This window comes from Ovis aries, chromosome 26, assembly GCF_016772045.2.
Source record: "Ovis aries strain OAR_USU_Benz2616 breed Rambouillet chromosome 26, ARS-UI_Ramb_v3.0, whole genome shotgun sequence".
In the NCBI taxonomy this organism is placed as follows: Eukaryota; Metazoa; Chordata; class Mammalia; order Artiodactyla; family Bovidae; genus Ovis; species Ovis aries.
In genome coordinates this window covers 32,049,059-32,075,809 of record NC_056079.1, presented here as the reverse complement: position 1 = coordinate 32,075,809, position 26,751 = coordinate 32,049,059, and the positions used below count along the sequence as shown (strand labels likewise).

The 26,751-nt window shown below is 51.4% G+C and overlaps 1 protein-coding gene and 2 long non-coding RNA genes across 3 annotated transcripts; 1 reads left to right on the top strand and 2 right to left on the bottom strand.

Moving 5' to 3' along the window:
• Nucleotides 1-2,386: 2,386 nt before the first annotated feature.
• On the bottom strand, nucleotides 2,387-6,682 carry ZNF703 (zinc finger protein 703). The gene is made up of 2 exons (XM_027962580.2): nucleotides 6,265-6,682; nucleotides 2,387-5,256 (listed from the first exon to the last, which is right to left on the bottom strand). Exons 1-2 carry the CDS (start codon nucleotides 6,496-6,498, stop codon nucleotides 3,727-3,729), a joined length of 1,764 nt encoding a protein of 587 aa, XP_027818381.2. The 5' UTR covers nucleotides 6,499-6,682; the 3' UTR covers nucleotides 2,387-3,726.
• A 582-nt stretch (nucleotides 6,683-7,264) lies between these two features.
• Nucleotides 7,265-11,616, top strand: LOC121818023 (uncharacterized). The gene is made up of 2 exons (XR_006058119.2): nucleotides 7,265-7,380; nucleotides 8,481-11,616. It is a non-coding gene; the product is annotated as an uncharacterized LOC121818023 (long non-coding RNA).
• Nucleotides 11,617-14,702: 3,086 nt separating this feature from the next.
• Nucleotides 14,703-26,493, bottom strand: LOC114111015 (uncharacterized). Its single transcript, XR_006058151.1, has 2 exons — nucleotides 26,427-26,493; nucleotides 14,703-17,784 (listed from the first exon to the last, which is right to left on the bottom strand). It is a non-coding gene; the product is annotated as an uncharacterized LOC114111015 (long non-coding RNA).
• Between the last annotated feature and the right edge of the window lie 258 nt (nucleotides 26,494-26,751).

Here is a 26,751-nt window from a genome sequence, read left to right as displayed (position 1 = left end):
GTGGGAGGGTGAAACCTGGGCCACTCCAGGCTACAATGCCTGCTTGCCCTTATGAGTCACAGTGGGAGCTGGCACCAGCCTTTTCCAATCAGGCCAAAGGCATCCTTCCTGGTCTGCAAAAGCCGATGATACATTTTCTGGGGGAAATCTCCTCTGAGGAGGTCTAATGTGCATTCTCACACCTTTCGTGGAAGCCAAGTACCTGGAGAGAACTTTCACTATATGGGGAGATACCAAGTCTCTTCCTTTCTCCTGTTCCAACAAGGGGAGCCTGTGGTCCTTAGGAAGGTCTGAAGACCATAGTGTTAGTTGCTCAGCTGTGTCCAACTCTTTGCGACCCTATAGACTGTAGCCCATCAGGTTCCTCTGTCCATGGATTTCTCCAGGCAAGAACACTGGAGTGGGTTGCCATTTCCTTCTCCAGGGGAATCTTCACCACCCAGTGATCGAACCCAGGTCTCTTGCATTGTAGGCAGATTCTTTACCACCTGAGACACCAGGGAAGCCCCTGACCATAGTGTAAGAGAAAAGTTTAACTCCCCCTGCAGAGGGAGCAATTTCCAGCAGTTTTAGCAGGCATTAGAAACAAACGCACAGACAAAGGTACCTGAAAGAAAAAGGGAGATGTGAGAGGAAGGGAAGTTTAACCAAGAGCACACAAAACAACAGAGATAAAAAAATAAAGCAAGTCACTACAGTTCAGTTCTTTTCAAGCTTCGGGCCAATTTGAACTCTGAGAAGTCTGGCAAGGATGGTCCCTCAGGAAGACTCTGAGCTGCCCTCAGGGGCGACTTCTTCAGGGCCTCCAGCCTCTCCCGTACCCTGTTTATCACTGTGGGGGAGGATGCCAGCAGACCAGGTTCCTTCCCTGGGGACACATATAGGATCTTACTCCAGGAGTACTATTTTCTGCAGATGACAGGTTCTCTTGACTAGGGAAGGAATTTTGCCTGGAAACAAAGCTGTAGGGGCAACCCCTCAAGTCCCAAACCCCATGAAACATCTTACGCTGAAGTTCTGTCAAATCCCGACTGATTGACGCCGGATGAGGCCAAGACCCACCCTGTGATTCTCTAAAGGAGTTTGGGGCCATTTGTGGGATGAATCAGCGCCAGCAGAGAGAGACCCCCTTGACCTCTGGGTCTCCGGACGTTTCTAAAGCACACAGTTTGTGGAGCAGGAATTGCCCTAAAGTCGCATTCCTCACCGAGAACGTCAAGCAAAACAACACGAATGGCAACAGCAGCAGCTCCCAAAGCTGCGAGGCGCCTGACGCAGAGGAGCGCGGCTCGGAGGGGACGAGGGGGGCATTTTTCAGCGCGCCCAACAGGTGGCTCCACGCCTTAGCGCAGGAGGCCGAGCATCCGAGCGCCGTGGCCCGCGGTAACCCGAGAGGTGGGTGCCGGGCGTCCTGCATCGGGAACTTGAGAGGGGCCAGCCGCAAGGGGCGCCCCCTGCCCCGGGGAGGGTGGGGTGGGAACGAGAAAGCACCAAGGAAGACGCGCAGGCCCCGGGGCCCCCATGGTCCCCCCCTTCGGACCCCGGAGATTCCCAGCACAGTAGAGGGGTGCTCCGGCCCTTTCCTCATCATCCTGAAAAACAGCATCCCCGCTGTCGCCTGCTCAAGGATACAGAAGCCAGTATCTATCGTGCCGGCTCAAGAAGACGGGGAAACCGAGGGTGGCTCCTACATGCCAAGTCATTGCCGCGCCTTCTCCGCAAAACGCAAACTGGGGGCCCACTATCCAGCGCTAGACTTAGGGAGTCCCCAAGCCGTGAGAAGCGCCCTTCGCGGCAGGTGCGTATACCCCTGGACTTTAAGGTGCATGTAAGGCACTGCCAGGGAGAGGATATCCTCATTTTTTGAGTGCGAAGCGCGGAAGGCGAGTTTGCGGCGGGCGCCAGTCGTTCGCCTTTCTGCCACCAGGTGGCGCCAGAGGCACGTCGTCTTCGCCTGCTCGCGGGTCCCAGGAACGGTGCAGCCCAGAGTCTCTGAGCCCCGGATCTTGGGTCCCTTCTCCGCCCCTTGGGTCTCGAATCTAGACCCTCATCTAGAGGAAAAGTCCTCATGCACACACTCTCCCCGCCCCCTTCCCAGGTGATGTCAAGGCCTTTGAAGTGAGCTTGGGAGCTAAATAACCGAGTTGGGGGGGGGGGGGAAGCGGGGGGCATTTTAGTATTTGTAACGCGCTGGCAGTTTGGTTTTCTCCCCCCTCCCGCATTCCCCTTCCTCCCCCTTTCTTGAGAAAACGCATTAAATTCGTTCTTGAACGGAAATCCGAGAAGGAAACCATAAGGTGTTTTCAATGAGAATAAAAGAAGGGCATCTGCTTAGGTGTCTGGAAGTGGGCCGTTGGGTGAGGCAAGACAGAAACACACCACGGTGTGAATATAGCCAAGTACTCCATTTATTAACAAAATAAGTCTTACCAAGGGAGAGCTCTATTCATCTCAAATGGGCCCCGCAGCCCCCTGCATCAGGCCCAGAGGGTGGGTGGGAGGGAGGGGGTCGGGAGAAGACCCTGGGCCGAGTCTTCGATCCCAGTAACTGAGGGAGCCCACGGCCAACTCTGGGGACTCTTGGGTCAGGCCTGGGAAGGGGTGACGGGCTCTGCTGTGATCCGCGTGCTCCCTGACTCCCCTCCCACACCCCCCAAAGGTGCTAAAAGGGTTGTACTGCCAGCTGATACTGCCACTGGTCTGCTTTGGAAGGATCTAGCAAGAATCACCAACCCAGCCCCCATCGCCAGGACAGGGACCCCTGCCCCAATTATCAGAGAAAAACAATGACTATAATAGCACTTTGCAAACTATAAACAGCAAAGTTTCATGCCAGCAGGGCCTTCTAGGACTTTTACTTGAACGAGATGAGCCCTGCCAGCCCCCTCACCAGCAGGTGGTGTGACCACCACCGAGTGGTTGGGGCCTTTCAGAGTCTGGAAAGGGGAAAGGCTATTGGAAGACTCTCCAGCCACTGACTCGTGCTCAGAGCAAGATAGGGGAGCAAGGCTCTAATCTGGGGGACCAGGGAGCAGACCAAGGAGCCCAGAGGGGAGAGAGTGGCAAGGGAGTGGTCACAGGGCAGAGTCCCCGGTCCACAGAGCTCAAGACCTTCAGCCCCCAAGGTCGCTCCCAACACCTCCGAATGCGTTACAAAAAAATACCTCCTCTCTGTTACTTGTACAAAGAAAAAAAAAAAAAATCCAACAAACCAGAACCTCGAATGGACAGAAACAAGAAGGAATGAAGGGCAGAGGGGCGGGGCGGGGAGGAGGAAACGTAGTTTGAACGTTAGGAAGCATGCAAGCAAGTCCCCCTGGAGGGAAAACAAAAAGAAGCTCCCACGCTGCCCCCTCCTCCAGATAAAACCAAACCAATCCAAAAACAAAAAAAAAAAGGCAAACTTACATCTAAGAAGAAGTAAAACAGAAAAGAAAGGCGGGGTGGGGGGCGGGGGCATGTAGTTACTGGTGTGATTAATATTATTATTCGGGGAGGGAAGGGGCGAACAGACTCTTTGCATACCATTGACTCTTGTGGGTCGTTAATGCACTTATATTCCCAGCTTGTAAGCTAACATTATAGTAAATAAATACACAGTCCGGTGGGGAGGGGAGGGATCTGGGCGGTGGGAGGGGGGGTTCCGGCGGCGGGGGCAGGCGGCGGCGGGGGGCTGCAGCGGCGGCGGGTGGGGCAGGAGGGCGCGGGGAGGAGGCAGGGCTGTGGTTACTGGTACCCGAGTGCCGAGGCAGAGGCCAGTCTCTGTCCGTACAGCGCGTACGGTGAGTAGTAGGGTCCAGCTGTGGGCAGCGACGGCACGGCCAGGCCCCCGGCTGTGGACAAGTGGCTCTTGCCGTACGGGTGGTACCGGCTTAGCCCCAAAGTGTGTGGACTCCTCAAGGACAGCGACCCCGGGCTGCCGGGGGCGGCGGGCGGGGGCAGGTGCAGGTGGCAGGAGGCAGCGGCCGCAGCGGCTGCGGCGGCGCTGCCCAGGCCCGAGGCCCCCGGGTAGGCGGCCAGAAGTTTCTCGGCGCCGGGCAGGGCCGTGTGAGTCCGCAGGTGGCTGAGCAGCTCCTCCGAGGTGGCGAAGCGCTTGTCGCACGGCCCACTGGCCGCCACCCAGTTGCAGCTGTGCGGCAGCGGTTCGTTCTGCAGCATGAAGCCGTAGGTGTAGAGCGGGTGGCCGGGGAGAGCCGCCTGGGCGGCGCTGGACGAGAGCGCGGCCGGCTGCAACGGGTGCCCCGGGTACACTAGCGGGTAGCCCCCCGCCTTCAGGCCGGGCCCGGCCGGGTCGTGCGCGCTGCACGTGGAGCAGCCCGAGCCGCCGAGGTGCGAGGCGCCGTGGTAACCTCCCAGGCAGTACGGGTCTCGGCATAATCCCTGCAGGAAGGACGGCGGGGAGGCCCCGGTGAGCGGGCTGGAGCTGGGGGGCTTGCCCGGCGGCAAGCCCAGGCCCCCCGACAGCTGGCCTCCCACGAGGCCAGACTTGCTGGGATCCAGGCCAGGCACGAACTGAGACGGGTAGCCGGCGTAGGCACCCACGATGGAGCCGTGGTAGCCGATGCTGGAGGGAGGCAGGGGGAACACCGAGTGGCCCGGCTTGTAGGGCGACACCGGTGCCACGTGGCCGGCCCCCACCAGCGCGGAGGGCGGCTCCGACTTGCGCCCGGAGGCCCCGGGCTCGCCGCCGCCGCCACCGCCGTGCGGGCCGGGGTCCCCGCTGCTGCCACGGCTCACGGCCGCCGGCTCCGGGCTGGGCTTGGACTCCTGGTCTTTCTTGTCCAGCTCCCCGCTGGCCCCGGTCTTGCAGTCAGAGTGGTGCGGGGAGCCGCCCCGGGAACCGCCAGGGGAGGACGAGGACGACGGCGCGGAGACCGGCGCTCCATGCGGGGGGAAGGGCGTGCAGGCGGCGCTGGGCACCCTGAAGCCCGCCTTGTCTCCCGGGGACAAGGAGGAGGAGCTGGAGGAGCTGGAGGACACAGAGGAGGAGCCGCTGTCCTTGCGGGAGTCGCCGCCCCCGGAACCCTTGGAATAGGGCTTGAAGCTGGACTTGTCTTCGGCCGGGGAGTCCCCCAGCTGCTTGAGTGCCGCAGAGGCCGAGGCGGCGCCCGAGGCCGAGCGGCCGGGGTCCTTCTCCGCTCCCAGCCCGTTGGCCGCCGCTACCGAGTTGAGCTTGGACGAGGGCGGCGGGTCCGGCTTGCCGATCTGCGAGCAAGTCTGGGCCAGCAACGCCAAAGGACTCTTCTTGGCGTCCAGCTGTGGGAGACAGCGGCAAGGGGAGGGAGAAGGGGATGAGACCAGGGACCCACGGAGCGGCCGGGGGGAGGGGGTTTACCTGGGGGGCAGGGTGGGTGAGATGGGAAAGGAGGGCCTCGGGGAGACCTGCTGCGAGCGCGGGGGCTGAGCGCAACTGCGCTTACACTGCGCGTTGGTAGTGGTGGGATCCTTCGCTGCCCCGGGTCCCGGAGGGCGCCGCAGGCCCTGGGGAACGGGCCGTGGAAGGCGTCCACCGAAGACCATCCCGGGGGAAGGTGACTTCTCTGGAGTCGGGGCTGGGGGAGGGGCCGTGACTCGCCCCCTGCTCTCTCATCTCCTCCTCCTCTCTAGGCCTGGGTTAAAAACTTATGCCTTCAGTTTGGGGAACTTCGCTTGGGACGGGTTTCTGGCGGTGTCGCCGCGGGGTGGGAGCAGGGGAGAAGCTGGAGCTTGAGCCTGGGCGGCCGCAGGCGCTCTCTTCGGAGCCCCCTTCCCTCCCGGGGAGGGCCCCCAGGGGAGCGGGAGAAAGAAGGAGCCGGGGTCGGGAGTGCCCGGGCGTCGTGCGCTCCAACCGGATGGGGCAGAAGCGGAGTGGGACGGGGAGGGAGGGGGGCGATCGGGCTTCAAAGAGAACAAACCTGGGTGGAGAGGTGGGGGTGGGGGGGGGGGGGGGCCGAAAAAAGCCCAGGAGACAGACTCTATGGCCTGGGGACTGGGTGCCGAGGAAAAGTAAAGGGCCCAGTGGACACTCCAAGAGCAAATCCAATCCGAGAGAGGAAACGCGAAGCTCCGAAGGGCGAGCGTGGAAGGGGAACCTTCTCCCCCGGGGAGAAGCCCGGAGGAGAGAACCCAGTGGGCTCCGATCCCTCTGTATCTCCGTCCCTCCTCTCACTCCGTCGGCCACTGGGGCCGGACCCGAGCGTCGCACCGAGCCGCGGGGCACAGGGAGCCGGGCAGTGGTGGGCGGAATGGGGCGGGCGCTCGGCGGGCAGCGACCAGGGGACTGACCTCGATGGGGCTCACGGGCGTGGAGGACAGCGGCTGCAGGTACTCCGGGTGCAGGAGGTGGCCGGTGTGAGCGCTCAGCATCTTCAGGACCCGGATGGGGAGCCGGTTCGCCTGGCGCAAGGGGTCCGCCGGGGGCAAGAGGGACACCGCCGCCGGCCTCTTCCCGCCGCCGCCGCTGCCGCTGCCGCTGCTCTCGGGTGTCCTTGGGTTAGATCCAGCGGGCGAATCGCTCATTTGGAGGAGGCAGCGCCGCTGGGGGGGCGGGGAGGGCGGGGGCGCACCGGGGAGGCGAGCTCCCGGGGCGGGTGGGCTCGCTCCGCAGCTCCGAGTGCGCTGCAGCGGTCGCCGCGTCTCCACCCCTCCTCCTCCTCCGCCGCCGCCGCCGCCGCCGCTGGCCCCGGCGAGCAACACAAAAACCTTCGCCTTCCGCGAGCCGCACGTCAAATAGCCGCGATCGGCAGCCACACTTCAAAGGGATCGCCGCGCCCGCCCAATCGCCGATCTCGCCGGGACCCCGGGGCGGGGAGAGCGCCCGGCGCAGCCGGTGGGCGGGGAGAACCTTAAAGGGGCCGCGCCCGCTAGCCGCCGCGCCGCGGCCTGGCCCCACCGCCGGCCTCCTCCCCTGCCCCCAACCGGGCCGGCCCGGGCCCCGGCGTCCCGGCGAGATCAGGGCTTCCCCGGGGACCCTGGGCTCTGCGCCCTGCCCTCCGCGGGCTTTCCTGTCGCTCTGCGCTCTCTCCCTTCGCACGGCTGGGGTGGGGTGGGGTGGTGCTGGTCGGGGAAGGGGGACAGGTCACCCGCAGTCCATGTGTCTCTGGGGTGGGGTGAATTGGGTGGGCTGGGGGATGGGGTAGGAGCCCCTGGCGGCCGGCTCCGGGACTGCCAAGTCCCAGCCGCTCCCGGAGGCCGCCTGGGGGCGGGCCGCTCCTCCAGAACCCCAGCTCGGCTCGGGTTTTCAGCTCTTTCCCCCCCAATTGGCTTCCTCCCGGGTGTGCTCACTAGGAAGCGCCCGAACCTCGGAGGCAGCCACGGTTCTTGCGACGCGGCGAAAACCGCTCCAGCAACTTTGAGCCAGCCCTGTCCGCAACCTGCAAGTTTGAGGACTCCCCTTCCGGGGTGAGATGGTCTCGATAAGGCGCGGTCACCGCTTGTGGTGCACGCCGCCGGGACGCGCCTGGCGCCCGGTGCCTGCGCACCGATTTATAGGTTCGATGCTTGGGTGTGTTCCGGGTTTCTTACGGCGTGCTGCTTAAGGGCACACAATTCTCTCATGGCACCGCGCCTGACTGCTGTTTCAGGGGTAGCGGGTGGGTAGGGACGTGGAGGGGTTTGCATCCTAGAAGAGGCGGGTCTCTGTAAACACTGCACGTCGTTGTAAGCGCCAGAGATTCGGCCCCTCCACGCCCCGCCCCCCTTTTCTTCTCGAGGGGGAAGATGCCCTAGGTTTTCCCAAGGGAATTTCGGAGTTAAAAACTTTTAAATGAAAATAACAGTATCCCCCTGTCTCCTTCCTCCCGTGCCTTTCAGATAAAGTATGCATTGCCAGCTTCGCACCCGACAGAGATTTCACATAGTCCCTGTCCTGGCGTTAGAGTTCCCCGTCCGCTGATCAGAGGGTGAAGTTGGCCCTTTGTACGCAGGCCTTTGGGGAGAACCCTTTCCCGGTTCTCTCGGCGGCCAGTGGAGGCGCGCTGGTGTCACTGCCCTGCTCTGAGCACCCCTCTCCCAGCCCGCATCTGTCACTCGGATTGTCGGGCCTGTCACTCGGGGCATATTGTTCCGGGACTGCCGGTCCCTGACTCTGCTGCTCATTGATCAACGCCTTGAGATCCCCAGAAGGGCAGAGACGATTTCAAAGGCGTTCTTCCAACAGAAACGAGTATCACAGAAATAACAAATGGCAGTCTTTACGATGCTCAGTAGAGAAGGCACCAGGCACCACTCCCAGGCCACGTCAATCAAACACTAAACTGAGTGTACTCCTTGGATCGGTCTGGTTTTTGGACAGGATGTCTAGACCTCTAAGAAATTACACAGGCGTTCCCTACCCCGATTTTAATCCTGATAAAACTAGGTTACAATGAATGCCAAGGGATGGCCTGATTGGGTGATGTATTCCATACCGCAGCAAGGGGGGTACAAGAAGGAGGGGGGAGACCCCATTTATTTTATTGTGGTGGTCCCTATCCCCTACCCACTCCTCCTTCTCCTACCAGCCTCTGAGCACTCTGACATCCTTGCCACTGCCAGTGTCAAGTTTAAATGACCACTGCAAGGCTGCTTCAATCTACCAGGTGATTTGGCCTTTGGGAGACTTCTCTGCAGAGAGAGAGTGCAGAACCTTCCAGAATGAAGATGGTGGGCCTTGGAACGCCACTTTGGAGGAGGAGGAAGATCTGGCAAGAGGGGAACCCTAGGAGACAGGAAAAGATGAAAGACCCCTTCTTGATGATCACAACCGGCCCAGCTGTGAACGCCAGCCAAGGGCTCCTGCTCCGACCCATGCAGATGTGTGTTCTGAATGATTAATGGGGAATCAGTTAGGAGCAAAGAGGAGGGGAGAGAGAGACAAAGGCATGTAGGAATTTGGAAGGAATAGGGGGGCAGGAGGCAACAGAAAGAGGGGAGAAGAATGCAAGGTGATAAAATATTTACTGTCTACTTGGGGAGGAAAGGCGAAGAAGAAGGTAAGGAATGAATGAAAGTGGGGGCGGGGAGAGGAGGAGGTGAGGAGGAGGTGACCAGGCTTGGGGTGAAGGGTGGGGAGTTTGCCCAGGGAATCACATATTGTCTTCAAAAAACCCTGCTCCCGTAGTTCACAGTCATCACTAGGAACTGGGGGTGCCAGATGGCACTTTGGTGGAGACCAGCCCTATTTCCCCTCTCTTGGAAAATGCTAGCAAGGGATTAGGGCCATGCTTCCCTTTGGGATGCTGATGAGCCAAGTGGGGCCCCTTTGGCTGGATCCATCCAATCACCTTAGTTGGGAAAATGAAAAATCATACTCAGCCAGGCCAGAGGCCTAATTAAAAGATTGTTGTTTAGTTACTAAGTCGTGTCTGACTCTTTGTGACTCCATGGACTGTAGCCCACCAGGCTCCTCTGTCCATGGAATTCTCCAGGCAAGAGTTCTTGAGTGGGTTGCCATGCCCTTCTCTAGGGGATCTTCCCAACCCAGGGATTGAACTTGCATCTCCTGCATTGCAGGTGGATTCTTTACCACTGGATGCTAGAGGATTATTACAATCGGTAATTGATATTCATTTAGCTGAAATGCTAACCTCTACAGAGTCCTAAATGGGGTCCTAGTAGCCTATTGCAAGGGCCATTTTCAACGGAATGACTTGTCACCTGGGAGAGAAAAAGGTTAAAAGAAGTTTTCAGTTGGGCTGTGTTTATTGATAGGGTGTGGCTGAAAAGGCCATATGAGACACTGTCTTGCTCAGGGCCCAAGTGCTTCCCTTGCAGAAAAGTGGCTCTTGCGTGGCTAAGAGGCCCTTCCCAGATTGCCCTTCGAGGGAGGGCACCGTGACAGTAGGGCAGGGTGGGGCTGCTTGAGCATACCCCTGCCAACGTGGTGAAGAGTCACATTCTGTGCTTCAGGCTCTCGATAAGCTTCGGGTACCTTTGTCATTCCCATGTATAGCATGGAGAGGTGAGTCACTCACCCAAAGGTCCGTGACCAGTGGGTGACAAAGTCCTCTCATGGAGGTAGGTCTCTGGGAACTAGGCCTCTGCATCACAATCCTGCAGTGGTCCCGGGCAAGGAAACCCTGCTGAGCGTTGAGTTCCTCAGTTGTAAAGCCTAAGAGTGTGGGACTTTCCTGGTGGACCAGTGGCTGAGACTCCATGCTTCTAAGGGTAGGGGACCCAGGTTCAATCCCGGGTCAGGGAACTAGAACCCGCATGCCACAACTTAATAAAAAAAGATCACCCATTACGCCGCTAAAGATCCCACATGCCACAACTAAGACTAGATGCAGCCAAATAAAAAAATAGAAATATTTAAAACTAAGCAAAAAAAAAAAAAAAAAAGCCTAGCAGTGACCGCCTCAGGGTTAGCAGGCCAAACCAGACAATGCATATCACACATCTAGTGCTTGGCACAAGGGAAGTCCCGAGTCAGTGATAGCTGTGACCAGTAGCGTCCTCAGCATCTGTGGGGTGATTGCTTAGAACAGTCGCCCCAGGCCTGGAGGATCCGAGGCTAGGGCCCAGCCCCCTACCCAAGTGAGGGTACCCCTTCCCCGGTCTCCACTCAAACAAGTCTTTGAAAAAAAAAAAAACACCTCTAGAAGCCATCACGAAAATCCTTTAGGAAATTCTGAATATTTATAGATTTTTTTTTTTCAAGATTTCAATTTACATAAAACTCGATACCCAGGAAAAAAAACCCTGCCTGAATCAGGCTGGGAGGAGCGGTGGGAGGTGCGTTGTGTACCGTTAATGCGGAGTTTTCCATCGTCGTGGGGCCGAATTGCCTGAATGATGGGTTCTCTCTACATGACACTCAAGCCCTAATGGCAACAACAGGAAATAATATCGCACTGGGTAACTATTTACATTTTTGGTTTTTTTTTTTTACAAGCTGTAAGAACTCTGAAAAGTCTGCCTCATAGAGGACTTGGTTTTCCTCCCTGGCGCTTAATATCTTTCAGCGGCTGGCAATTACTGCCTTGGCCAGGAGCCCTGATTCAGCACTACCTGCGTCTGCCTAGCTTCAGACACAGCCCCGGGCACGGGCAGGCCAGAGGAGCCCGGGGCACTGTAAGAGCAAGCGGGCAAAGCTAGAAGGACCGGCCTTGCTGGGGAGCCCACTTTGGTGGCCCTTCTCGGTTCTCACAGCTCCAATTCTGTTCTGTTATTACACTCATCACCCGGCACCTGCCAGTATTTATTAACTTGTCCATCCTCCTGCTGGACTGCGGATGCTTCCCTATAGCTCTCATCCTCTTTGTTTACTGTTGCCTAGAGGGATGCTTAACCATCGTGGTCACGGCAGCTAACACAAGAGCCAAGCATGTGTAAGCGCTTTGCACGATTTCTCTTTAGTCCCCACTGGAGCCCCAGGAGGTAGGTCGTATGGTTACCCCATTTCACCAGGAGGATGTGGAGGCACAGAGAGGTTAAGTACTCCTGCCGCCAATTCGAGCTGGTAGGAGATGGGGGCTTGAATCCATGCAGTCTGAATGCCATCCATGTCCAGTGCTAGTTTGCTGATGAATGAATAAGAACTTTACGTAGGAGGGTTATTTAGCTCTGTCTCCCCTCTCCATGTAAACAAAAAGGTGGATGACTTAGTATTTTTCAAAATGTCAACTGTGTGAGCCTATTAAAGGATCTTTCCCCATATACCTGTTTGCATTCATCATCTTGCAGCAATTTTCTGAGTTATTTTGGGCAGGTGTCTGGCGCCCCTCCCCCCCCCCACCCCCGGCTTTGACAGATAAAGTCGGGGCCCCCAGAGCTTCTGGGGGAGCCTGAAGCCACGTGGTAGTCCTGGCAGAAGAGGGCCTCCTGGGTCTCCTCTTACAGCCCCACCACCACGGGGACGGGGAGGTGACTCCCTTTGATGAAAGAAGGAGGAATTGCCTCCTTTCCCTCCCCCACCTGGAGTTTCCTTTGGAGAAGTTATGGGAAGGAACGGACAAAGGAAATGTAGACTGAAGCTTATCTTCCAGCCCTGTGTTTGATCATGGTCCTTGAGCTGGGTGCTTTGAAGAAGTGGTTTCGTTTATCTCCTATCAGCCCTCGGGGAGATAGGCAGGGCGGCTGGTGGTAGGGGGCGGTGGCAAGGAGGGGGGTGCCAGGAGGTGTGCTTTTGAAGTTCTCCTCCCTGCACCAGCCCCGCCCCAGACATCAACCTTAGCCCTGGGCAGTCACCCTTGACGACTTTGTTCCTTTGGGCCTTCAGGTTTCTTCCAGATTCCCCTTTTAAGTTGCGGATACTGCTGGGAGGAATCATCCTTTAGTAATCTGCCAACACCTTGGCTGTGATTAGCAGAGAGTGTTTGACCCTGGGTAATAATAACATTTATGGAGCCTTACGGTATGCCGGCCTGTCTGAGCTCCTTACCTGTAAGAACTCATTCACCTCTCACTACAAACTGATGAGGTATGGAGTATGCTTGTTTTTATAGGTGAGGCCCTGAGGCTCAGAGAGGTTAAGTAACTTGCCCAAATTACACAGCTCAAAAGTGGTAGAACCAGGATTCAAATGCAAGTATCTGTTTCTGAGCTAATCTGAATGCAGATTAGCATTCAGAGAGCAGCATGAGAGAGCAGCAGGAAAGCTAAAGACTTCAGGGACTTCCCTGAGGGACCAGTGGTTAAGACTCAATGCTCACCATGCAGGGGTGTGGGTTTGAACCCTGCATGGGGGACTAAGATCCCACCTGCTGTATGGCACAGCCTCATTATCAGTATCAGTTCAGTCATTCAGTTGTGTCCTACTCTTTGTGACCCCATGGACTGCAGCACGCCAGGCCTCCCTGTCCATCACCAACTCCCGGAGTTTCATGTCCATTGAGACGGTGATGCCATCCAACCATCTCATCCTCTGTCATCCCCTTCTCCTCCTGCCTTCAATCTTTCCCAGCATCAGGGTCTTTTCCAATGAGTCAGTTCTTTGCAACAGGTGGCCAAAGTATTGGAGCTTCAGCTAGCATCAGTCCTTCCAATGAATATTCAGGACTGATTTCCTTTAGGATAGACTGGTTGGATCTCCTTGCAGTCCAAGGGACTCTTAAGAGTCTTATCCAACACCACAGTTCAAAGGCATCAATTCTTCGGCGTTCAGCTTTGTTTATAGTCCAACTCACATCCATACATGACTACTGGAAAAACCATCGCCTTGACTAGATGGACCTTTGTTGGCAAAGATTTTTAAAATGTGGTCTAAAAAATAACAAATGACTTCAACCGTTTTCCAGAATACTGCTCTTCACAACCAGGTTTTAATTTTTATCTCCAGCTAGTGGTAAAGAACCCGCCTCCTAATGCTGGAGACTAAGAGACACAGGTTTGACCCCCAGGTTGGGAAGATCCCCTGGAGGAGGGCATGGCAACCCACTCCAGTATTCTTGCCTGGAGAATCCCATGGACAGAGGAGCCTGGCGGGCTATGGTCCATGGGGTCACAAAGAGTCGGAAACGACTGAAGCGACTGAGAACTCACACCAGGACTGAGAATATGGTAGAAAGGAAGCTGACACAGAGAAGGGAGCAAGGTAAACTTTCATTTCGTTAATTGAACTGGATTGGACGAATTCATTCAAGTACTGTTTATTGGCTACTTGGTAGGTACAGGCCTGAGGTGATCCCAGGGGAGATAAGGACCAGGGCAGGCCGGCCAGTCCTGGTCACCGCCAAGACATGCACATTGCTGGCTCCTAAAAGGCAGGGCAATCTTCTCCTTTGGGCACCTGTGGGCTTCTTTTGTAGATTAAAAGAAAAAGTCAGGTGGCTGTAACTGAAATCGTGCTCATTACCTTGTACTTTAGTTGCCCAGTAGTCTTTTTTTTTTTTTTAAATTTTAAAAGTTGAGGTACAATTGGCTTACAAGATTATATTAGTTTCAGGTGTACAACAGTGATTCACAATTTTTTATAGATTATACTCCATTCAAAGTTGTGATAAAATGTTGGTTGTATTGCTTGCACTGTACCATACATCCTTGTGGCTAATGTATTTTAGACACAGGAGTTGGTTCTAGTTGCTCACTGCTCTAAAAAGCATTTGCTTCATGTTCAATTCAGATTCTACCACATTTACTGAGCGCCTCTGGGTGCTAGCATGCATCATTTCAGGTGCGTTCATGCACCATCTCTCATTTGGGTATTAGGGGAGTCCAAGAGCAGGGCGGAGGCCCCAGAAAGGGAAGCGGGGACCAGGGTTCCTCAGATGTCCTGCCCCTGTGCTCTAAGCACACCCTCCCAGCCGGAACCACTGGGCCCCCAGAGATCCTGGTAGCAAACCGACTATTTCAGTTGCACGGGACAGATGTCACACCTGTTTCTGACACCCATGGGCTTCAGCCATGAAGGTGATGATAGTTCTCTGATGCCCACCCCTCCCTTCTGGTGGATAAGCCTCTCAACTTGCCCAAAGCAGGCCCTTTGCTAGGCTGGCCTCCCAATTAGCAGGGATGTGCAGCTTCAAATTCATTTCAACAAACATGATTAGAGAAAAGGGAAGAGCCGCTCAGGCAGTGGCTCAATTACCGCTGCTTGTATTTGATAAAACCAAATTCCAAGATGTCAGAACAATTTCGAGGAGTGTTTATTTCCGTGGCCCTCTGCCAGCCTCTGCTGGGAGATGGAAATCCAAGAGGCGGGGTCCCAACCAAGCCGCTGGCTGCAAGTATCCAAGTATATAGTAGTCCATTCAGAGTGGAGATTTCCATAATAAGCCCCCTTTAAAAATGATTTAAGCTATTACTTTTTTTGGAAACATGCACTTATTTATTTATGATTAAGTGGATTCCCATGGCGCCAAATTCCCAAACTATGAGAATGCACATTGAAAAAGGCCTCCCTCTCGCAATTCAGGTCTTCTCCCCCATGCATCAATGCTATGAGTATACTGTCCATCCTTCAGAGGTATTCTGTACATATATTAACAAATACATATGCATTCTTTCTCCCTTTTATACACAAATGGCAACATACTACATACAATGTTCTGCACTTGCTTTTTTAAAAATTAATATAGTTTGGAGATTGCATCATGGGCTTCTGCATTTTATTTTACTTTTTTAGTTTCACCGCACTGTTACATGGATGTGTGATGAGTTTATTTGACCATTCCCCTGCTGGTGGACATTTAGATGGTTTCCAGTGTTTGTTCCTATGGTGAATAACCATATATTTGTTTACGTGTGTATTTATGTACCCTACATATGAACTGTCAAGTTTCGAACTTTCAAAGACGCAAACATCCGTTCTATCAACATCAGGTGTGAGTGAAATTGCAGCTTGCCCTCCGTCTCCTATCGCTGGTGGTGATCCTTCAGCTCTACCATCTCCCACCTCCTCTCTCTCCTCCAGTCAGTGACTCTTCTCTCCTCTTCCCTCGATGCCAGCCCCTGGATGCCAGTCATTGTACTGTCCTACTGTACTGTACTATAAGGTTAAAAATCTCTTTGTGTGTTTGTTTTATATGTATCTTTTGTGTGAAAACTATTATAAACCTATTACAGTACAGTATTAAAACTGTTACAGTATTATAAACCTAATACCTGATTGTGTTAGCTGGGTACTTAGACTAACTTTGCTGGACTTATGAACAAGTTGGACTTACGAAAGCACTCTTGGAACAGAACTTGTTCGTATGTAGGAGTCTTTTTGTTTGTTTGTTTTGTTTTGTATTTATTATTTTTTAAAATTTTTATTTTTACTTTATTTTACTTTTACAATACTGTATTGGTTTTGCCATACATTGACATGAATCCACCACGGGTGTACATGCGATCCCAAACATGAACCCCCCTCCCACCTCCCTCCCCACAACATCCCTCTGGGTCATCCCGGTGCACCAGCCCCAAGCATACTGTATCCTGCATCAGACATAGACTGGTGATTCGATTCTTACATGATAGTATACATGTTTCAATGCCATTCTCCCAAATCATCCCACCCTCTCCCTCTCCCTCAAGAGTCCAAAAGTCCGCTATACACATCTGTGTCTTTTTTGCTGTCTTGCATACAGGGTCATCATTGCCATCTTTCTAAATTCCATATATATGTGTTAGTATACTGTATTGGTGTTTTTCTTTCTGGCTTACTTCACTCTGTATAATCGGCTCCAGTTTCATCCATCTCATCAGAACTGATTCAAATATATTCTTTTTAATGGCTGAGTAATACTCCATTGTGTATATATATCACAGCTTTCTTATCCATTCATCTGCTGATGGACATCTAGGTTGTTTCCATGTCCTGGCTATTATAAACAGTGCTGCGATGAACATTGGGGTACACGTGTCTCTTTCAATTCTGGTTTCCTCGGTATGTATGCCCAGCAGTGGGATTGCTGGGTCATAAGGCAGTTCTATTTGCAATTTTTAAAGGAATCTCCACACTGTTTTCCATAGTGGTTGTACTAGTTTGCATTCCCACCAACAGTGTAGGAGAGTTCCCTTTTCTCCACACCCTCTAGGAGTCTTACTGTATATATAATATATATAATTCTCCATGTGTGCTAATAAAACTATAGGGTAAGTTCCTAGGAATAGAATTGCAGGGCTGAAAGCTATATGCGTTCAAAACAAGCCCCTTTCAAGAAAGTAGGTAGGACCCAACACACCCTTGGAGTGAGTTAGAAGTTCAGCCGAGGGACTCAGGGAAGAAAGCCAGGGCAATGCCTCCAGGAATGTCTGGTCGCATTCATCTGGAGAAGGCTCAGTAAGAAGGGCTCCATTTCCATCTCTGGATTTAAGAAAATGTGCGTGCTTCTCTTGCTTTGCTCTGCCTTCTCGTCCCACCTTCTCCCTCGTTTAGCAGAAGAAAGAGGAGAGGAAAAATTACGTCCAGCCTCAAGGAATCCATGATTTTGATAAATACACATTTTAACATTGCCAACTTTCCAATCAGTGAACCCTAACAGAAACGCTGGATTGTCTGCACCTTTTTTCGTTCACGCTCACAAGAAGGCAGAAGTTCGTGCCAAAGATAATACGTAAACTGCTGTTGTATCCATGGAGGTTTGTATCTGGTTCTCACTGCGAATTTCCAGCACGAGGCTTGCGATGTGTCTGAAGACATCAAATCATGACATCAGTAATTACTATTAGCAGAGTGCTTGCCAAAGCGGCTGAGCAGTCTTCACTTTGTTCTTATTTGAATATTGTATTTTTGGATAGGCATTGCCTACAGAATTCAGAGGCACCAAGGGCATGGGTATGTAACTTCTCAACAAGGATTGAGATGATAAGAGTTTTCTGCTTTATTGACCATTTGCCAAGGGAAAAAAAAAAAAACAACTAAAAAAAGAGCAGCAGACGATGCCGTTCTGCAGGTGTTTGGACACTTTAGTTTCTCGTGGCAAAGATGCACAGGAAAGCCTCTGTCTCCTCTAGTTCAGGCCCAGGGCTGGGCCTCCTTGGTCTGCTGCGTCCAAGCTCACTTTTTGTGAGTGACCTTCACCCTGTAACACTGGGAGGAGTCAGGACTGCATGGAGTATTGATGGGCCATGGAATCAGGATAAATGTTCATTCCAGACCGTCTAAAGTAGAATTCTAGGGGGTGTCCCTGGTGGTCCAGTGGCTAAGACTCCATGCTCCCAACACAGGGGACCTGGGCTCAGTCCCCGGTCAGGGAACTGGGTCCCACATGCCACGACTAAGATCCCATGTGCGGCACAGCCAAAATAAATACTTATATATAAAAAAAGAATTGTACCATCTTGAAGACTTTTCTCAGGCATCCTGAGGGTACCCCTTCCACGTTTCCCAAGGTCCATCTTGATACATCGTACACAACCACTTTCTGCCAGGCTGTCTTTGTTTTTCTTATTCATTTCCTGAAATAAATAATAAATCAATGCATAAATGATAAAAACCACAGCAACAACCAAAAAAAAGAAAAAGAAAAAAACCCAAACAATCCAAACCAGAATGGTAGCTGAAAATGCTGAGGAGACCTTGTCCTTTTCCTTATGATGTTTATGCCTGTTCCACATCAGGCCCCGGGTGAATTTTTCCCCCACTGCAGTCGACATGCATAATGACAATCTTATTTATGACAGGAGACATGTTTTTGTTTTAAAACAACTGACAGAGCTGCGAGATGGGGAACGACAAGAAAGTGCGATTGGGTGGGTGGGTGGGTGGGGCGGGGGCTGGGGGAGGCGGGTAGGAGTCTGGCGAAGGAGAATGGCATTTTCTTGATTAAAAAGCTGGAATCCATCCTTGTGGAGCAAGTGAGGAATGGTGTCCAGGAAGAACGCTGGGGTGGGGACGTAATGTAATGACAGTCCTCTGAGGTCTGGACAAGGGGCCTTGGGTGGCCTTTGAACTGCCTCTGATTGGGTGGTGTCAGAAGGGACCATGTGTATGAAGGTGCAGAGAGAGTGTGGACAGAGGAGAAAGGTGAATTCCGCTCTCCGGCCCACCTCTCCCTGGGTGATGTCTCCAGTCAGCTCAGCAAGCATCCGTGAGCCCCTAGAGGTCTGCCCTTGACGTGCTGACTCCCAGTCCAGGCAGAGAAGTGAACCCAGAGCCCCTGGGAATCGTGGGAGAACAGGGAAGTTTGTATAGATGGCTCCTTTCCCTGTGGGTTTAGGGAAGAGAAATACAGTGCTCTCACTTGTGTTTGAGAAGCTGGCTCTTTCCTCTGGCCAACCACTGGGAGTTGCAATCTTCTCCTTAGAGCTGTTCCCCACTAAAAGTCTGGAGGGGAAAATGATAAAAGATGAAGCCTGACCAGGAGAGGAGAAACAGCAAAAATCAAGAATGATCTAGAAAGTGAAGAGAAAGGAAGAATTTGGATGAGAAAGATGTTAATGACTCCATGGTAAGAGTAACTTTTAAAAAAGTCTCCCATAGAAAACAGTTTTATGGCTACCAAAGGGGAAAGAGGATGGGGGTGGGGGAGCAAATTAGGAGGTTGGGATTAGCAGATACAAACTACTCTTGTGAAGTAAGTAAACAACAAGATCCTACTGTATAGCACAGGAAACAATAGTCAGTGTCTTGTAATAAACCATAATGGAAAAGAAAAAACTAAGTCTCTGGAGATAGTGATCAGAATCAGGGCTTGTGGAAAGGAATTAGAGTACTCCTGGCATATCTTATTAGAATCTGTGTGTGTGTGTGTGTGTGTGTGTGTGTGTGTGTGTGTGTGTGTGGTTGGGGGGTTCTGTGTGTGAAGGGAAGGGTTGACCAGAAGCAGCTAATTCCACTGGAGGATTGTTAGCTATTTCTCTCTTTGATTTCTGGACGTGATTAAGTTGATATGGACATGATATGGGCATGATATGGACATGAGTTTAAGCAAACTCTGGCAGACAGTGAAGGACAGGGAAGTCTGGCGTGCTGCAGTCCATAGGGTTGCAAAGAGTCAGAGATGACTTACAGCAACTGAACAACAATAATGTTGATACGGGATCCATTGGACCACTGGGCTAATTCAGCCAGCTTTTCTTTTCTGAGACTGGCAGTGATACAGCTCTGGGCGACAAGGGCAGGCAGTCCAGGTCGGCAGGGCCCTGCATCAAGAAGCCTGCCCGTGCCCAGTGGTGGGGCCAGGCTGCCCCCACTTCTTTAGCTCAGACTTGCATAGGATGGATGGTTAAAGCATCGGGTCAGCTCCTTCTTTAGGGACATAAATTCAGACCTTAAAACACCACCCCCCCAAACCACCCTGCAAACAAAGCTGAACATTGGTTTCTTAAACCCTAATATATTTTGCCAAATAAGAGAGTGTTAATATGCCTCCCTCCCCCTCTCCGAATGAATTGGATTACTTAAAGCATCTTTTCGGAGACGTCAGCAGTTTAATAGAGGCAATAAGTCAGGGCTGCCCTTGTGTTTTATTTTTCTGCCAGTATTTAGTTAATTAAAGAATGCAAATTAAAACACCTTAATTTATATAATATCAATACCAACGCCTTAAAACATTTGGCATAACTGCTATGGCATGTCCCTTACATAAACTCTTCAGAGCAGTGCTAATAAAAATGAAAAAGGTTGTAAATCACATTTAATTTATTCATCTTCTGTTTGGTACCAAAGTGTATGCCAAAATCAAGTTATTTATGAGCACGTCATAACAATAGGCACTTTTGTTGGTTGCAAATGACATAAAAGGTTTCTCTGAGGGATGTGTGTTTTAATTTGGAAATGTCTCCAGGTGCCTCTATTTTCTGGGCTCTGATTTTCTAAAATTGCTAAAATTTTTGCACCAAGAAAAAAAATAGATTTAGATATTGGAAAACATATACAGCCTAAAAATACAGTGACATCTGCTCAGAAAGACACCTGCAACCATCTGTGTGTAGATAGATGTATACACCAGACGTCCTATGGCACATGAGTCTTCCGGTGAGATAAAAGGTTGGTGATTTATATCTGATTTCTTAAATATTCCATTAAGAGGATTATCTCACAGGAGGCTTGGATACAGAAGACATTGGAAGGGATTTGGTGCAAACCTGCTTTTTGAGAAGCGACCCCATGGACTGTAGCCCTCCAGGCTCCTCTGTCCATGGAATTCTCAAGGCAAGAATACTGGTGTGGGTTGCCATGCCCTTTTCCAAGGGATCTTCCTGATCCAGGGATTGAACCTGTCTCCTGCACTGCAGGCAGATTCTTAACCATCTGAGTCACCAGGGAGGCCCCTAAACAGAGATGAACTGCATGTATTTGAATAAATAGCCAAACACTCATCTTCCTCTTTCCCCTCCTTTGCTGATATACCTTTCTTTCTCTGGTGGATTGGAGCCTAAAGTACATTTTTTTCCAACCTGGAGGAAGAATAGGAGGCTCCACTCAGGAGTCCCAAGGGATGGTGTGCTCTTTTTGTGGCCCATGGCGAAGCTCCCTAATGCAATTAACCTTGTTAAACTCACTACTTTACCCAGCTTTCACCTCCACTCTTTACTCAGTGCTCTGTGGATCTTAGGGCATGTGGGACAGTCAACAGAAGTTCTAGAAAAACCCTCTCCATCCTGAAAACCCCATGGAAATTCAAGAATGCAATGCCCAAGACAACTGGCGGCTTCTCCACATGGGAGCGAAGAGCCCAGTGCAATCCTATGCCCTGTTTTATTAATTTTCTTCTTTTCTTTATCTGTTAACCATCTTGATATACCAGTTAGCTTCCCTTGCACCAAGGTGCCCAGAACTCACAGGAGCTCCACCAGATGTTCTAAAATTTAAAGGAAATACATTTCTTGGATATCACACTAACTAGTAGCTCAAGATGGTTAACAATTTCAACATTAAGCTGAGTTACATTCAGTTTGATTATGTCAGTCCTTGGGAACCTGGGTATTCATTATCTTTTAAAAGTTTTTATTTGTTTTATTTATGCCTGTGTGGGGTCTTTGTTGCTGTGCATGGACTTTCCCAGGCTGTGTGTGAGCTCCTCAGTGGGGTGGCTTCTCTTGTGGAGCACTGGCTGTAAGGTGAGAGGGCTTCAGTAGTCATAGCTCATAGGCTCTAGTGCTCAGGCTTAGTGGTTGTGGCAAAGAGGCTCAGTTGCCCTGTGGCATGTGGAATTTTCCTGGACCAGGGATCAAACTCATGTCCCCTGCATTGGCAGGCAGATTCTTTACCACTGGATCACCAGAAGGCCCTGTTCATTATCTTTTAACATGAACATTACAAGCTTGGAAGAAGAGGTAGAATATTGGGATTCCTCACTTGGGATGAGGACGCAGAAGTGGCAAGTGGCATCTGTCTGTGATCTTAAAGAGTCATGGGTCCTGGGCTGCCACTAGGGTTGTGGGGAGGCCCTGCAAAACTCCAAAGGAAATGGGTCCTGAAGTCTCTCTTTCTGATCTTAAAAACACTGATAGGCCTCCTTGAAAACACCGATAGACATTGGTTCCATTTGGAGCTCGTGGGATGCTCTGGTTGCCTCAGACTCACTGCACTAGTTCCCTAGAAACTCACACTCTTTCAGGTATATGTTCCTTTTTTTTGAGGTGGGGAGGGGATGTGCCAAGCAGAGCCAGAGAAGATCTTAAAGTTAGCTGCCCTCCCATTCCCTCTCAAAATTCCCCGCTACCCTCTTGACCTCCTAGTGTCTCACTGGGTCATGGGAAAAAAGAGTCTGTTGTGGCAGACAACCTAGCTTGAGGGGGTGAGCTGAGCTCTGAGGACATCTGGCATCACAGTCCCTTGTAGGATTGGAGGGTGGTCTGTAAGCACTTTTTTGACGTGTTGGTACTGAGCCTATGTACCCTTGTGTGTTATCGTGGACATGTTTCTCTCTCCTTTTTTCTTGCTACATGTCATCCTTAAAAGCTAAGTTTTACCTTTATACTTATTTGTACCTCTCTTGCCTCCATAAAAGATTGGAGATCCCTTACTATCCAAAACACAGATACAGTACAACCCAAAGCCATAAACAGAAAAGTAACAGGATCAGGGCCAAGGACAAAGGAGGAAGAGGGAGGGAGAAGCAGAGTAATTGCACCAGAGAGGGAAAGCTTCAGTTTAGGAAAGCAAAGGTGATAGAGAACAACACTCAGCTCCTAACTCCCCGGCACCTTGGTGGGCCGTGGTCAGCTCTTGTAATAACTGGATGAGTGCACTCTAAGGGCAGGTTGAAATGCCTACTGGGGGCTCAGTGCTCTGTGAGCTGGTCAAGCTATTGCATCTCTTGAAGTCTCTGCTTCCTCACCTATAAAATGAAGATTCACTTGCCCACGATAGAGGTCTTAAAGGAAAGGAAAGTGAAGTCACTTCAGTCGTGTCTGACTCTTTGCGACCCTATGGACTGGAGCCTGCCAGGCCCCTCCATCCATGGGGATTATCCAGGCAAAAGTACTGGAGTGGGGTGCCATTTCCTTCTCCAGAGAGCAGTCTTGAGAGAATGCAATTCAGTGATGAGGACAGTCGCTCCCTTAGCGTGGACTGTGCAGTCTCTCTTCTAAGTGTTTTGCACAGACAAGTTTAATCAATTCTAAGGGTTTTTTTTTGGTTTGCATTTTAATGTCTCTGACATTGATTTCTTAAAAAGAGCATTGTATCACAGATTATTTTGCAGCATTTTTTCTTTCGTTGTTGGATGTGAAATAAGGGTGTAATGTCGATGACTAGATGAAATGTGTTATTAACTCATTTAGTCCTTACAATAACTTTATGAGGTAGGTGGTGTTTTTGTCCCATTTTACAGATGAGGAAGCTGAGGCAATGTAAGATTTAAATGATCTGACCAAGGGCAAGCAGTGGAACTAGGAATATATCCTAGGCTGTTTGACTCTACTGTCACACAATACTGTGGCCTTTCTTCAAGTAGTTCAGCAAGAATCATTTCAACAAAAATTTCACCATTATGTACTGGAATGTACTTACCTGGTCCCTCTTAATGGCTGTGTTTTCCAAATGTTCTATTGTTATATGAAGTAATGCTGATACTATTCTTACACATTTATTTGTACAAATGTTCCTTACATACCTGTTTATTGTCACTTGACTTTGCTTGTAAAATATGTAAAGATAAATTACGTAGACAAATTTATCCATCATTTCTATTATGACTTCTGGGCCCTGATTTTTATACTTTAGAAAGGTCTCCACTCTGCAATTATAGAGTAAAATGATTCATTCGTGAAAATATTTTTTTTACTGTTAATAGAATTACAGTATGATCCAACAATTCCATTCCTGGATGTATATCTGAAGGAAATGAAAGCATTAACTTGAAAATATACATGCAACCCAATGCTTCCAGAAGCGTTATTCACAGCAGTCAAGATATGGAAGCAACCTAAGTATTCATCAACAGATGAATGAATAAAGGAAGACATGGTACATTTATACAGTGGACTATTACTCAGACATAACAAAGAGTGAAATGTTTCCATTTGTAACAACATGGATGGACCTAGAGGGTATTATCCTTAGTGAAGTAAGTCAGACAAAGATAAATACTGTATATTGTGATATATATGTGAAATCTAAAAAATAAGATGAATGTATATAACAAAACAGCAACAGACTCACATACATAGCGAACAAACTAATGGTTACAAGTGGGGAGAGGGAAGGGAGGAGGGGCAAGATAGGGGTAGGGACCCACAGGTACAAACTACTAAGTATAAACAAGCTACAAGGATATATTTTATAAAGGAGGAGGACTATAGCTAATATTTTACAACCAAGTCGAGTATAATTATAAAAGTATTAAATCACTATGTTTAACATCTGAAAGTAGTATAATATTGTGAATCAGCTATGATAAAACATTATTTTCAGAGACTTCCCTGGTGGTCCAGGGGCTAAGACTCTATGCTCCCAATGCAGGGGGCTGGGGTTCGATCCCTGGTTAGGGAACCAGATGCCGCATGCCACAACTAAGAGTTTGCATGCCACAACTAAAGACTCTGTATGCCACAACAAAGATGGAAGATCCGGAGTGCCAAAACTAAGACCTTTAATTATTTAACAATAATTAAAAAAACAACAAAGGAACAGTTTAATAGTCTCCAGGCTGCAGCGGGGGTGGCGAAGGAAGGAGCAGACTTGGAGGGAGATACCTGAGTTTGAGAGCCAATTCTGCCTCTTGGGAATGTGTTATCCTTTGAGTCTCAATTTTAGCACCTTCTAACGGCCATAACAACATGCCACTTACTAACTCACATGGTGGTTAAAGGACCAATTAAGATAATATATGTGAAATTACTTTCCAAACTCCACAATGCTATGCAAATGTGAGTTATTATGATGCCTTTCTAGCCAGGTATCTACTCTTTCACTTCCTGGCCCAGTGATCTTGGTTCAGTTACTACAGAGGAAGAAGAGAAACACAGGGAACAGGGCTTCCCACAATCACTAAGCAGCTTGACTTAGAACTTGAAGCTGGCTGGGGTGTGGGTGGGGGGTGCCGGGAGGGATGTCTCACTGACCCCTGACTTAGTGAGGAAGCCTGAGGAAACCCTTCGGGAGTATAGGGGCTCTGCCCCATGGGTGGGGATGAAGTCCTAGCCTTCAGTACTCAAAATCTCTAACACAATAAAACCTCTATGATTAAAGCTTCTAGCCCAAACAGAAATGGGATGGAAACCCCACTGGACCTGGGTCCCTGCCTTTAGGCCTCTGTGGCCCTGGTCACTGTATGGCCACCTACAGCAGTGTAGGGAGGAGGGGTCCCAGGGTGCTGCCAGCTGAGGCCTCGCCACCTGCAGCCTGAGAAGGGAAGGGGCGGCCGTCCCGGGAGAGCGGGGACTGGTTTCAAGAGGTCAGGCCAGGGGACAGCAAAAGCCAACTCCACCTCGTGGGGCCTTTCCCAGCAGAAGGAAGAATGCGAGGGAAGAGAGGAGGAGTAGGCAGAGTCCATGAGCTGGGGAGTCAAGCAAGGGCTGCTGCTGCTGCTGCTGCTGCTGCTGCGTCGCTTCAGTCGTGTCCGACTCTGTGCGTGCGACCCCATAGACGGCAGCCCACCAGGCTCCCTCGTTCCTGGGATTCTCCAGACAAGAACACTGGAGTGGGTTGCCATTTCCTTCTCCAATGCATGAACGTGAAAAGTGAAAGTGAAGTCGCTCAGTCGTGTCCGCCTCTTAGCGACAGCAAGAGTACTGGAGTGGGTTGCCATTGCCTTCTCCCCAAGCAAAGAGAAGAGAGTTGCAACAGGGAGAGGAAGTGAGGACAGGAGGAAGAGGTGAGCGGAAGCCAGCGGGCCCAACAACAATCGGAAGAACAAAGAAGCGGTTCCGGTTCGCAGGCCCCGCCGTCCACCGCCCCCCCCCTCACCCCCCAACCGGGTCCTGTGGACCGGTTCTCAGCATCTCAGACTCCCCTCCACGCCTCATCCTCCTGGGAGACCGGCCGGCCCTTCCGAGCAGGGCCTGCCTTCCTTGGCAGCAGACAAAAGGCCATTTCTGAGTTGCACAGAAAGACGTGTTACTTTGCCAGCAGGGCCGGGTCAGGGCTGCCGGGCCCAATCCTCCGGCGAGGGGAGCGCGGGCAGAAGGGGGGCTGTCAATCACCGGGAGCCCTCCTTGAAAGGGGCCCCTTGTCAACTTCCCCCGCCTTTGAAGTGCCTGGGATGGAGGTGCTCAATTAAAAGCCCATCAGTCTGTAAGTAAATCAACGCCTATCAGGCTTGTCACATCAAACAAACGATTATTACCCCAGCCCGCCCACCCCATTAATCTGGCAGTTCCTTCTTGACGGCTCAGGGTCAGGGCACCGTAAATCCTGTCCTGGATTGTAGCCACCTGGATCGGGATGAAAGCGCTGGCGCCACGAGCTCCGTTCCCAGGGTCTCCTGGAGGATGGAGGAGAGAGGAGAACCCAGGGACAGAAAAGGAGGCAGGGACGCGGGGCAACGTGCAGAGGCCTGGAGCCGGACAGAGGGAGACACACACAGAGAGGCAAAAATAAACTGAAGGAGCCAAAAAAAGAGATGGAGAGAGCGCCCGAGAGAACGGACCCAGGCAGACATCATTGGAAGACACCCAGAGGGGTTGAAATAGGTGCCATAAAAACTCACCCAGAGCATTAAGAATGAATAGGTGCTTCTAGAAGACAAGGCGTCTGGAGGAAACTTCTCAGTTACTGGGTTCTGAGCCTCAGTGTCAGAGAGCGATCCGGTTTAGGCTCCTCCCATCCCCAGGGCACTCCCCCTCCCCCACAATGTGGCTCAGCCAAGGGAAGGGGGGTGCTTTGCTGACGGATGGATGCCCTGTAGGGGACATCTCAATATGCAGTGACCAGAAGTGGACTTTGTGCAATGAAAGGATCTGAACAGACAAGCTGGGCTGAGTGTCGAGTTCTGATGCTCTGGTGAGCGAGGCCCCCAAGAACCAGTTTCGTTC